The sequence below is a fragment of the Camponotus vicinus genome, unplaced genomic scaffold (genome assembly GCF_025532165.1).
Source record: "Camponotus vicinus isolate PSW18456_S1 unplaced genomic scaffold, iyCamVici1.0 SCAF_1, whole genome shotgun sequence".
In the NCBI taxonomy this organism is placed as follows: Eukaryota; Metazoa; Arthropoda; class Insecta; order Hymenoptera; family Formicidae; genus Camponotus; species Camponotus vicinus.
Window position 1 is genome coordinate 1,782,992 of NW_028141945.1, and position 13,471 is coordinate 1,796,462.

The 13,471-nt window shown below is 34.6% G+C and overlaps 1 protein-coding gene and 1 non-coding gene across 6 annotated transcripts in view; both read right to left on the reverse strand.

Moving 5' to 3' along the window:
* Positions 1-927: 927 nt before the first annotated feature.
* On the reverse strand, positions 928-1,011 carry Trnal-uaa (transfer RNA leucine (anticodon UAA)). The gene has a single exon. It is a non-coding gene; the product is annotated as a tRNA-Leu (tRNA).
* A 2,958-nt stretch (positions 1,012-3,969) lies between these two features.
* The window catches only part of Kn (EBF transcription factor knot), a 77,719-nt gene continuing 68,217 nt past the window's right edge, over positions 3,970-13,471 (reverse strand). Inside the window, exons 8-14 of one of the 5 annotated variants that reach the window (XR_014438278.1) lie at positions 12,114-12,246; positions 8,748-8,902; positions 8,528-8,654; positions 8,122-8,424; positions 7,640-7,900; positions 6,866-7,090; positions 3,970-6,090 (exon numbers count right to left, since the gene is read on the reverse strand). Coding sequence is in view for 3 of the 5 variants with exons in the window: in XM_083096321.1 (XP_082952447.1) it covers positions 5,978-6,090; positions 7,640-7,900; positions 8,122-8,424; positions 8,528-8,654; positions 8,748-8,902; positions 12,114-12,246 (1,092 nt within the window). In the remaining 2 variants the exon portion in view is untranslated. Of the gene's footprint in view, positions 6,105-6,865; positions 7,091-7,639; positions 7,915-8,121; positions 8,425-8,527; positions 8,655-8,747; positions 8,903-12,113; positions 12,247-13,471 lie in introns of those variants that run through there. The other 4 variants (XR_014438283.1, XM_083096321.1, XM_083096327.1 and 1 more) reach the window with 4 other exon arrangements.

Sequence of the window (13,471 nt, forward strand, 5' to 3'; positions counted from 1 at the left end):
TTTTTTTTTGAATATTAATAATGCTTTTATATGTTTTATATGTGTATCGATTTTTTTAATTATTATTTCTTAAGTCATTTTTAAAGCTTAAATTAATTTATATATGTTTTGTAAAAGGAAAAAATTGACGAAACAAAATGTCGAAACTGTTGTGAGAATAAAATAATTTGTAAATTCTTTTATGTTTATTATATATATCAAAGTTTATATATTTATTAATTAAATATTTTTTTGTTTAAAGAGAGAGAAATAATCAATAGAAATTTAATAATTTTGATATAATCAATATGAGTTTAATTAGAAATAGAGACAACTGACATCTAGTACTGCAAGAATTAACTGTCTACTTAGACTGAGGAAACTTGTGAGTTTATCTGAAGAGAATATCTTAAATATATCTAAAGGTAACAAGCTAAAATAAGCATGCAGATATCTATATTGCCGATATGTAACAGTTTCTACTGATATTGTACTTCTAAGATAGATGGTACTTTATGTTAGTTTCATTATTTAATTCTTTTTATTATTATGTAATTGGTTTTATTTATTACTTATAATTACTTATTACTTATATAATTATAAGATATATTACGGATATTTTTAAATTGTAAAATAACTGTATAATATATGAAACAAAAGATGATAAAAATATTTTTAAAGAATAATACATTTTAAGAAAATGCTTAAAATTGATAACATTATCTCGCATCATTAATGTGTTATATGTGACTCTAATTTCCTAGAAATATATTAACGAATAAGAAAATATAAAATTGTAAATACAAGAAAAAGTACCGAATATCTGTAAATCTTAAATAGGAATTATTTTAATGACTTAATTAATTATATTTTATGACTTCATTATAATATTTCGCAAAATTGGATAATAGTTTTATTCATTTCCAAATGCTTCATAAAAAAAAATTTTGCCAGGTGTGGGGTTCGAACCCACGCTCCCAGATGGGAACCAGAACTTAAGTCTGGCGCCTTAGACCGCTCGGCCAACCTAGCTCGATGTGTTAGTTAACCTTCCACGATGTATTATAATGATGTATAATATATATATTGTATGTATATATTAAGTGTCATATGAAATTAGTTATGATATAACAATTTTTAATAATATAATGTAATCATATAGTTAAAAAATTATTACGTTTTTTAAATTTTTTTTTAAATTTTTGAAATTAACATATAGCGTATAATTATTTTATAATGCACTTAGAAATAGATAAAATTGTACCTTGTCATAAAACATAATTTAAAATTATTTTAAAATATTTTTTTACTAATTAAATTATTAATACATAATTTGGGATTTTCAAATAATCAATATATTTTGTATTCTCGCTTTCATGTATATTTCAACTATTTTATTATTTTATTTTATATTTATTTTGATTATTACTTATTATTACATTATTAATATATTGTATGTAAATATTATTTATAAATATAATATTGTATGTGTAAATATTATTTATATATATATATATATATATATATATATATATAATTTTAATGTAAATATTACGAGAGAGAGAAGAGAAAGATTTAATATAACAATTTCATTAATAATTTAAATAAATTTCATTAAATTAAATATATGAAAAGCTTTTTAAGATTTGTCAACGATATCTCTTTTATTTTTCAAATCTTTAGTTTTTGTCTACAATATATTTTATTTTATTATCTTCAACAGATTTTATTTTTGATTGATCGTTATTATTTATAATACTAGTTTTATATTTAAATAGCGTTTCAATTTTTTGAAAAACATTAAAAGAACATTAAAAAATATCAATTCTTTTGAAAGAATCTTGAAATAATCCAAAAGAAACGGATAACCTTCGTATAGCAAAAAGAAAGTTAATTATAAACAAATTTATTTATTTTTTCTACTATTAAATATATAACTATTAAATATATAATATTGTCAAGCTATATGTACGAATTGACAACTCACAAAGTAAGTACGGTGAGAATATATTTTGCATTTTTCTTTCTTTAACTTTTTCTTTAACATTTTTAATTTTATTTTTTTTACATAAACATTTGAAAATTTGCATGATTTGACAGCTGCAAATAATACGAATGAAGCAAATCGCAGTGCATAAGTCAATCAGCATCACGAAAAAGAGACAACAATACACTTTCAGACTATCGATGTAATATGCTTTTTTTTAGAGAGGGAAGATTATTTCTCATATATTTTTGCATTTTTTTTACTTGTTTGGATATGTTCGCTGATTATATTTTTTACAAAATCGGATGCATAAATCATTTATTAGGCTGTGCTTGAAGAAGCTTACAAAATGCACTTCGCGTACCGTTCGTTGACGAGATTAGTATTCTGACAAGGTCAGAGAAATTCGATACTATTGAATGAAGATTATCGGTAATATAAGCAGATGGTAATATTCTTTCACATCACATCGGGAGTACAATGGACTTGCGACGTCGTAGGATCCAGAAAGCAAACAGAATACGAATGGAGCCGACTCGTTGCACGAGTAGATCTTATCGCGATGAACTGTCAGGGGTGGATCACAGGATTGCTCTTATCCCAGCTCGCCTGAGTGTTCATCCCCTTTGACACGCAACCTGAGCTCAGCCTCGATAACATAATGATGATAACGACAATGCATGGTGATGCTGTGATAAACCATAGACAGCCTCTGATGATAAGTGCAAAAGATAAAAGTTTCCAGAAAAATTTATAATTTTTTATGGACTTTTTAATAGATTAATTATTTATAAATTTTTCAAAAATTAAGATAAAGTAAATATTTAACTTGCATATAATATAATATTGTATATTCATAAAAACTAGAGAGAAGAGAGAAAGCTTTAAAAAAATAATATAGATTTCTTTTTTGATCTTTTAACAGTTGCACATTTTTTATTCTTTTCATAGATTCCAATTAGATTGCGGTAGATTGCATAGGGTTTTATATCAAATAAAAGCACGTGTCAAAAAACTAAGCTGACAGATCGTAATGTTAAAGCGCCTATATGTGTGTGTATAAACTAGGGACTACAAAGGAATTAAAATGTAAAATTTGCAAACTTATCTTTTATTAAATTAATATATTTTATTAAATTAATTCACAATTAGTTATATAACAAGAATTATATAATTGAATGGAATTTTATTTTCTTCTTTTTTAATTTTAAACAATAGAGAAACTTAATTTACATTTAATTTAATTCGCACGCGCGAAATATGTATTTTTTAAATAAATTATACGTATACCAGAGAGAGAGAGAAAAAAATTAGGGCGTTATTGTAACAGCGTGTTGACCGTGCGCAAGTGAAAATCGATACTCTTCTATGGGAAGCCAAAGAAACCAGTATTTGAAGAAAAACGATTTTGTATTGTACCCACGTTGTAACGTTTGCAATGTGGCACGCGTCACCCCTGCCACGTGCCAGCCAATCTAAATCTAATAACACAAACAGCCCCACAATAACGTGCATCATACACGCCATCGTTTGGCAGCAGGAGGTAATGGGACACCATGTGAACTAATCGCTTCAGAGTGGTCCTCCAGATCCTGTTTCGCTATTTGTTGATTCCGGCTTGCTTTCTTCTAGGGTAAATAGGCCCAACTGAGTTTGACGATTAACATATTATGCAAAACACTTTCTGTTCTTCCTCTTGTAAATTCGTATAATATATCTTATAATACTGAAAATAATTCTTCTCCGACAGATATGTATTAGAAATATTATTTTCTGCATATGAGAAAATTATAATGTTTTAATAAATAAGTTCTCTTCGCGTTATTGTTTATTATTCTTTTGATTTAAATGAATAAACAATTAATATAATCATATATATATATATATTTCTTTTATTATATATATTTTAAATTTTTTTATAATGTTTGAAAATATATGTATATAATATCATAATTTCTTAATAGAAAAAATTAATTATACATAAATTTTTCCTAATTTAAAACAATACTGATAATTGTAATTTGAAAGCAATTACGATTTAATACTTGCCATATCATAATTGCGTACGATTGATTATTATTAAAGACAAGGATAATGTAAGCAAAGGATGGCATATAGAATAGAAAACCTTTTCTATCATCAAGATCTTTAGTTCTCAAAAAGTAAGTTTAATTTATTTCAATATACACCGAGAGAGACGAGTGTCTCCATACGCGCGAGTGTGCGTGTTGTGTTTTTGCGTGCGTATAAGAACAACGCGTCTCGTAAAAGATGACGTGACGTGACGATTGAACTAAGGTTACAATCAATATACACGTATATAATCAACATCACAAGATCACAGAGCGTGCGGGCTCCGAGACGAAGAATGCACTCTTCTCAAGAGAAAAGCGCACACCAAGTCGATATGCAAAAAGGAACTCTTTATAATAATAATAATAATAATTTTTAATATTTCCGCAAACGATATGAACTATGCTCGTGAACTGCTGTAAAACTTTTGGGACTAACTGGGGGATTTCAATCTGATATATGTTTCGTATACTTTCGTAAGTTGTATGAGATTTTTTTTTTGTTTCGGACCGGCTCTTATCAAACGATCAAAATCAACTATGTATATACGTTTTATACAGGTCGCGTTCGATCCAATTTTTTAACGTTTTCGTCAGCCTAATTTAGATCCGATCCCAGATGCCGGTCATTTATCTAGCTTTTGCTTTAAAGCGAAAAATATGGAACGGATTACAACAAATTCAATTGTGTTCGTCTGCGAAATGGATACGGAGACGCCAATTCGTGCGATCGGATACGTTAAAAAATTGGATGGCGCTGATACAATAATACGGATGCGCTACATACGCTCTCTACGTTTATTTACATCTATGTATAATAATTTTCACTCTAGAGAATGACGTTAATGTCATTTCGTTGAATTCCTGGAAATAGTTTTCTTTTTGTACACGTGCAACAATATTTACAGATATTTTACAAATTATAAGTTACATGTTACATTAACTAGGCGATATTGATTAATTATTAATCGTAGGGGTAGGAAGTTAAAATTTTGAAGTCGAAAATGCTCTCTAAAACTATGGTATCTGTTATTCATTGATAAGCGATATGTCCGTCGAGCGGTGTCAGTTTCTTTCGATCATCAGAATTCCTAGTTCGAATGATATAAAACATTTGATACCATCTTAACTTTTTCACTCGATTCATGCGAATGGCTCTCAAATTCATTTAATTTTTGTAAAAATTTTGTAAAATATAAAATAACAATATTTTATAATATAAATAATTATCAAAAACATTGCTCGTCAACAATATTAAATATAGGCATATTATTCTATGGTAATGATAATGATATAATCGATGAAGAATATTTTTCATCATTAATGCTTTTCAAACAACTTTTACAATAATAGATAATTAATAAATCGCTGCAATAGAATTAAAATTACATTTAGTACTTTCAAATTTATTTTATTTGTAAATATATAACATTAATTATAAATTGCTAGAATATTGTTATGAAAAACAAAAAAAAAATATTCTTTTTTAAGAATTATTAGAGCCATCGTATGATCGAGCTATTATGTTTATAAAAAGACACCTTCTCGTTGTTCGATATGTATTGTTTCTTAATTAGTGCAATCATTAGTGATCGATGCAAGATAGTTGTTATAGATTTTTGCACTGATTTTCACAATTTCTTACGAACTCGTTGATCTCAACTCCGACGAAAATGATGATGAAAACGCATATGCGACTATCCTTCTCTTTTTATCACAAAAAAAAGTATAAAAGAGAATAAAGTCGCACACAAGTATATGATTACAATTCGCGAAGGCAATGTACGAGCGTCAATACGAAAAAATTACGCAGATAATTTACAATTATCTGAATAATTATCTAGACGCGATCGCACGTATTAATTCATTAGCTCGTATGCAATGTCTCCGCGAAGATTGCCGTTCATGACATTTTCGTCGGAGCTTACATCTCGTAACACTATTTGCCGTTTGACGAAAGCAATGGACTGGCAGCGGTTGAATATCCCTGGTTGCATGTGGGCAACATAAACGGGTTCATGTTGAAAGGTGATCCAACCACTTCTCCTAGTCCTGCAACATACCCACTGTCAGTTATACATTAGTAATGCATTATTGCTTAAATGCTACAGCACAACCAATAATAAAATAAGCAGTGAAAAGCACATAATAACTTTATATTTACGATGATAAAATTGTTCGAATAAAGTTGTGAAGAGAATGTCCATGAATCGATAGCAAAATATTCATGCGAAAAATAATTGCTTATTTTATAGAGAAATTGATGTGAGAATTGAGAGATAATTGAAAAGTTGGCGCTCGTTCTTTTTTTTCAGGATTATTGTTTGTGCAAAAATCAATTTTTTTATATTTTCTGCTTTTTATTGAAACTTTTTATTCTTAAGCTAAGTAATATATTTATATATTACAAACAACGGCAGAGATTCATGGAATTCTCGACAAGTAGATAGCAGATAGAATATATAAAAAATGTGTATAGAATTGCTCTGCAAATATAAATTGGGAAATTGAACATCGTAATGATTATAGCCATTTAGTAAATGTTTTGTGCATATGTATATGTATTATTACAATTTTATTCCAACAAAAATAATTTTTCTTGTTATAAAACATATTCGTTTATTTAAAATAATTTTGCCAAAAAAAATGTATAAATAAAAATTAATTAAAAAATATTTTTTTATTAATTATAAATAGCTTTATAGCACAATAACGTGAAAAGATAACAAGAGAGAAAGCTAACATTTAATTATAACGAAAATAATCGCTACTGTTTCCTGCAACTAAATCAATATAACATTATCGCGTCGTAAATGAGCTTACATACATTCTCAAATGTCGTCTCTCAAAATTCTTTAATCGCAGTGCATAAGGTGATGGTTGTGATGATGGTGGTGTTGGTGGTGATGGTGGACGGTTAGCGGTTACTGGGCGGCTGTGGCGAGGTGGTGCGGTGTGGACCAGTGCGGTGGGACTGAGGTGGTCGGTGGTCGTACTACGGGGGCGAATGCACTCCCGTCCCCGGTATAGAATAGGCTGTATTGTTCGTGCGCTAAAATGAAATTTCCACATAAGGGAAAATCATAAGTGCATGCATTGAAAAGTAACGCTAAAATAGAAGAAGAGCATGCGTGCTGGATACGTGGATGTGGCGTTAGGTTCTCTTTGAATTGTGCCGAAGATATCGATGCTAACAAAGGATCTTTTTATTTTTAATCTGTTAGATTAATATTATTAATTACACTCTCTGATAATTATATAACACGATTGTTATTTATCCATAAGAAAAAAATGTAAGATTGGGCAAAATTAAAAAAAAACCTAAAAAATAAAAAATGATTATCATTTAGCATATATTATACAAGAATATTGATCTTATAAATCTCGGTTATTAAACATTTATATCAGTTTTTTCATTGCAATGCAGTTATTTGTGCTGTTGTCATCTGAATCTTACAATACGTGAATTGCATTTAAGAGGAAAAATGACTTTATAAAACCGGGATTTTATCCCGACACAACTCAAATTCTGTAGATATCACCGCAATTCCGCATAAAGACAAGATTGTCCGCATGAAAAGTGAAGGAGTAAGATACTTACGCGAGGGGTAGAGAGTCGGGCTGCCGGTGTACGGATTGGCGACAGAATAACTTCCATTGGTACTGTGACTGTGTGGTGTGCTGGCTGAACTACCGCAATAACCACCGCCAGTTACGACACCACGTGGACTGGCACTGCTGCTTTGTCTGTAGGCGTCGGTACTACTACCGACATTGGCTCCGACGCTGCCACCGCTGCCGGCGCCGCCGCCGCCACCACCTCCTCCATCGGCAGCAGCTCCTGTCGTCACGGAACTACCGTCTAGAAATAGAAACCTGCCCGTCAGACGAACTCGTCAGTATTTGATCGCTTAGGTCGTGACTGGTTGCCTAGCAAATTTAATTGCCTCGTCTTGATTGATGCAAGTCTTTATCAAAAAGATTCCAAAATATCATTAAATTTTACAATAAATATTTATCTATACGTGCAAAGGGATGGTACGAGCGTTTGTAAAGAACATTTCGAAGGAAGGATATACATACCGTCTGTCCATTTCGCCGCGCTACCGTTCTCCTGCACCGTCACCGCGAGCTGCCCTGTATACGAGTTGAAGACCGTTGCCGAACTGGATGTAGGAGGCGCGGGAGCATGTACCGAACCGGGACTTCTGGGTGCCCCCGTGATCCCCATATTTCCGCCCTTGGGCATACTATAAATGGCTTCTGCTAGATCCGCCGCTCGTTTTAGTACTATCTCCTTGGGAAGTTTCTCGGGGTCACCCGGATGCCGCGGAACGAGTTTCTGTAACCTTTGGAAGCCGTAGTCGATCGTAGGTTCGTTTACCGCTGGAAAGAAATCAGCAAACATGGCTTTTATTGCGCAATCGGATGTAATCGTTAATTTTTTCGCGATAACGTAATAATGCGTACAGACGTTCTTTATACTTACAAACATAAACGAATCTACCGGGTGCCCCTTTACAAAATTGCTTGCTTTTGTAATGTAACGTGACGTCAACGACGCCGGGTATCTGCCGTGCCGGGGCCTGCACTTTGATCGCATGTGCGGTGATAAACTGTAATAAAAAGATGAATATTTTTATATTTGCTAATTGAAATTAATTAATTATAAATTAGAGATTTCTAGTGATACTGCGAATTACACTAACCTCGCTCCAGACTAGCATCGACCCGAAAACTACTTGCAATCCATCGAAGAAGTTTTCACCGATGATTATGACGGTAGACCCACCCGACGTCCAACCTTCGTTAGGCGATATCGCTTTTATGCACGGCGTTTGAAGAGGTATTGGCGGATATAAACCTAATTTTGTAACGCAAAAATAATACTGACTTAGCATATAATTATATTTATATAATTAAATGCACGGGAATGTTGAAATCTATTGTCGGCATAAAAGATGAATCTCACATTGAGAGTTAAAGCATCAATTTTCTAATTATAAATAAGAAGTAACAATAATAAAAAAAGTTAGACGTTAGAAATTAGATGAAATTAGTCAAAAGTAACATCATGATTTTTCTCTTAAAATAGCTTGCGATTGACAAGAGGATATGGAAAATTATCGGAATATTCTGTTTATTCGGTTGAGGCCGAGTGGCAGATATATTTTCCAGCGTGGCAGGCAAGTTTTCGAGGTCGTGGAGCTTGTGAATGTGAGAAAGAGACGGAAAATGAAAGAGAAACTATGAAGGAAAGCGGTAGAAAGAGGATGAGATGGTGAGAGAAAGAGAGAATACGAGGAAGAGACTGAGGGTTGGAGTGCTCGGAGAAGGGTTGTAACAAGAGGGAAGGGGAGGGGGCGATCGGGCCGCCGGTGTCTCTGCTTGGAATTTATAACCCAATGATATCATTTTGTACCCCGGCGAAGCCAAGCCACCCCCGGCACCGACCCTGGGCGAAGCGGAGCCACGGCAGAGTGGCTGACATCATGGTATATTGCTCCCAGTGATGCTCAAACACTTTCCACTTCGAGTGCTTATGTGCCGTCACGCCGATAAATCTCAGCGGCTTAAAAGATTCCGACGTTGTCTGTAGCTGGGTGTGTTTAAAGAATATTCTCTAGATATTGTCGGCACACAAAATAATATTTCCTTAAAATTAACGTAACTAAGGATTATTTGTTATTCTAATTATTTTCGTTCTAATGACAAAAATAATCGTCTCGTTAATAATATATCAAATTGATAAATTACTACGAGTATAAATTATATAAAAGATAAATAATTTACAATAGAATTGTATATTATGTGTATATGATATATTTTTGTTTATCAGAGAAAATTATGCTATACAACTCTCTTAGAAAAAAAAGAAAAATTAAATCAACAAGTAACAATCGCGCAAAGGAAGCACGAAAGAGTTGCAAGAGTGTGGTCTCTATGCAAATGGGAATTTTCCTCAATGGGACATTGGTATTTATTGCGTTCAATGTACGAGAAAGTCGTTAAAGAGAGTCGGCCGTGTTGGCAACCACCCTGGTAGAGAATTGTCGAGCGCCGTGGCATGGGTCGCTGCGGTGGGAGAGAGGGAAAGAAGAGGCGGAGGGTTGAAAAGAGGGATTCAGTAGAGGAGACCAAGGAACAAGCGTACCAACCCGGAATAAATAAAATCCCCCGCGCCATTGAATGGTAAGGGGTGTTACTCCCAACCCTCCCAGGCCCCTCTTTTGCCACCGAACTATCGTCGAAGTCGAAGAGCCGTTGTACTCCGACACGTTCGGCCCGATTCTCTTTGATCACTGCGAGATCGCGCGATAACTTCGTTCGCTGTGGTAAAGACTCGAGAAATTTACCAGAAAAACCGGATTTTATCCCGACACAAGCAAGCGTTACTACAATGATGTTCACGCGATGATATTTCCTATTATTAGATTAGACCAGCTCCCTCTTTCATATCGTTTCATAAAATTTTAGCGATTAAAGTTTCGAGTGATTAAAGCATTTCATTTTAATGTATTATAAATAAGAATATTAAATATTCTTTCTGTTTTACGAACCAGGTTTAAAGTTTATCCTTATAATCTTCTCTCGCGTCGTAAATCAAATCTGAAAAAAGAGGCAAATTCTGAAGCATAAAATAAGAAGTTGCAACAGTACTTTGTCAAATAAAGAACGTGTTATAAAACGGCGCATCGAAGAAGATAGGTCGTAAACAAGCGTTTCAGATTTCATGGACAATCAAGATTTGATTTGTACAGCAACCAGGAGAATTCGTTCACAGTGACAGCAAAATCCACGAGATACCGGCATTCTTCCCCTTTCTCTCGCGTCTGCTACCTCATTGGTATGCTCGTTTCGGCGTTTGGGGTGGGACATCTCGCGGAAGAGGGGGCGGGGGAGGGGGAATGGGGGGGGGAGGATTTGGAAAGAGTGGATGTGTTGGTACCTTCATTGGCGTCGCAGGGTGGATGGCATGAGATAGCTTAAACTTAGCATTCACAAACCAACGCGCCGCGGCAACCACGGCGAGAAGAAGAGCCTGAGAACGGAAGGAGAAACAGTACTAGAGAGAGAGAGAGAGAGGGGTGAAGAGACCGAGATGAGAGAAGCGGTCCAATTCCGCTCTCTTTCTTTTCGTGTCTTTGCGCTCCGCGGCAGCCAACCAGGCAAAAAGAAGAAATCCGGCGCGGCGGCGGATGGAGAAGAGAACCCGCGGCGAGAAGAAGGGGAAAACACAGGAACTCGGGCGAAATTCGAGCGAGCAGAGTGGAAGGGAAAATAAAGCCGAGGAACAAGGAGCGCGGAACGGAGCGTGGATCCTTCGTTTTCTCGCATCCCATTGATTTACATCTTGTCTTGGCATAGGAAGAAAAGACGGAGGAAGAAGAGAAGCCTGTGCGAGAGGAGCGAGCAGCCGAGGGGGTGGCCGCGCGATATCAGCCGTTTGTATGCGCGGCCGACGCCAAACTTTGCTGAATTGCCCTATGACTCCATATATCCCATTCTACCGGCGCGCCCTCCTGCACCCTCTTACGATTCCGTTCCGCCGCAGCTCCCGAGTCGTTATACCGATCTCGAAGAAAACTGACCCCACCCCCTCGCCGGAGGGCGCGCTGCATGAGGGAAACAACACGCCGCGAGCATTCGAATTGCGATGCCTGGAACGCGAATCGCTCGGAAAGTCGATTTTGATTGGCAAACGGTTGAGCGCTCGCGCGCGTGAATCATATTAGCCGTGAAAAATCGATGCCTTAAATAAATGAGGGCGTTTAATGCACATTGGGCTTTTTAATTATCGCCCCATTAATTAATTATTATACTTTCTGCGAGTGCTTTGTTAGCATGGCGAAGGCTGGTTGCATTTATCGCCGGGGAACGCAGCAGTTAACTGCAAAATTAAATAACGAAAAATTGCACGATGGGCCAATTGTGTTTACGGACGAATCGAATTATCGTGTAAATTCTCGTGCAGGTATGCGATTAAATATGCAGACGTTATCGATGTCCTGTTCCGCATATATTATCTCTTTAACGATATTAATTAATTGATAGTATTTATCGATTATACTTACTATTATATTCGCCAGGATCACTGGGATCCAAACGCTTCGCCCTGCGTCCATGCTTGCTGTTATTGTGAACAAACATGTTGTCCGAGACCGCTAGTAATGGCCCCTCTACTCCCACTTGTGTAGAAATGACCACCTGTTAAACGAAATAGAAATTTGCAGATAAAATAATAAAATTAATGTAGAAATATATGAAAATGGAATAGTATATAATATATTAATAAATAATTCCATTTAAATACTATCAAAGTTTAACATTGTATATACTTGTGTAAATATTTTTATAAAAATTACTAACTGAACGTAAAATCCCAGAGAATATATATTTAAGAACATTTTTCATAGGAACATAATTTTGAACAGAGATTAAGAATTTTTTTTTAAATGTATACTCTTATAAAATTTGTGTAATGTATCGTTTATGCCTAACTTAATAGAGTGTATATATATATAGGAAGACACGCTGAGCGATAGACGTTATCGTGAATCATATTGCATTTCTCTCATGCGCATCATGTACTCGGCAAAGTTCATCATATCTCTTGTGAACGAGCATAGACAACTCGATTTGCCGCACCGAGTATCACGGCATGCAATTCGTGACTTGCACATACGACATAGATATAATGGCGCAAATATAGGATATAATAGGATACAATCGTATTAAAACATTTACGCATATAAAATCTCTTTATAGATATAATTAGCAGAAATATAATGCAACATAAAGTTTTATTTACGAAATCTTTAATAACCTGGAGGAAATTGTTCGCTTAAACATTTATGCCCTTCTCCGCATGTGGTGTTGAAAAGATTTTCGCGATGAAGCAGGATGAACGTTTATAAAATCGAGCGAGCGGCTGGAAAACGCCCAAAAGTTTTGTCCTTCGCAACTTTGTAACTTTCTCGCACGCTAGTGATATTACTCGGCGAGTAACACCACCACCAACTTGGAGTGAAGCGACGATAACTCTACTATCCCGCGGTGGGAGAAATTTTCGTAAGGGCTGCACTAAAATTTTAATTCGCAACTTTGAGCAATAAGCAATTCTGAAGCAAATCCGAAAGTGCGATGAGTATTCTAATTTCAGTTTGTCGTCGCGCCGACAAAAGGAGAGAACTAAAAGGGTCGAACAATATAGAGAGAGATCGCAGGGAAAGAAGGGACTGTCGGGATCATGATTTTTCGCAATTTATTTTTTAATTTTGTCTTTTGTTTTAGTGAAAATTGAAGGCAGGAATAGAGATACGGCTGTCATTAAGTGAGAGAAATCATCGTAAAGAATAAAAGCTGGACGAATGCGGGAGTCAATCGGGAATGATACCGAAAGTTTAATAATCTTTTGTAATAAAATTATGTT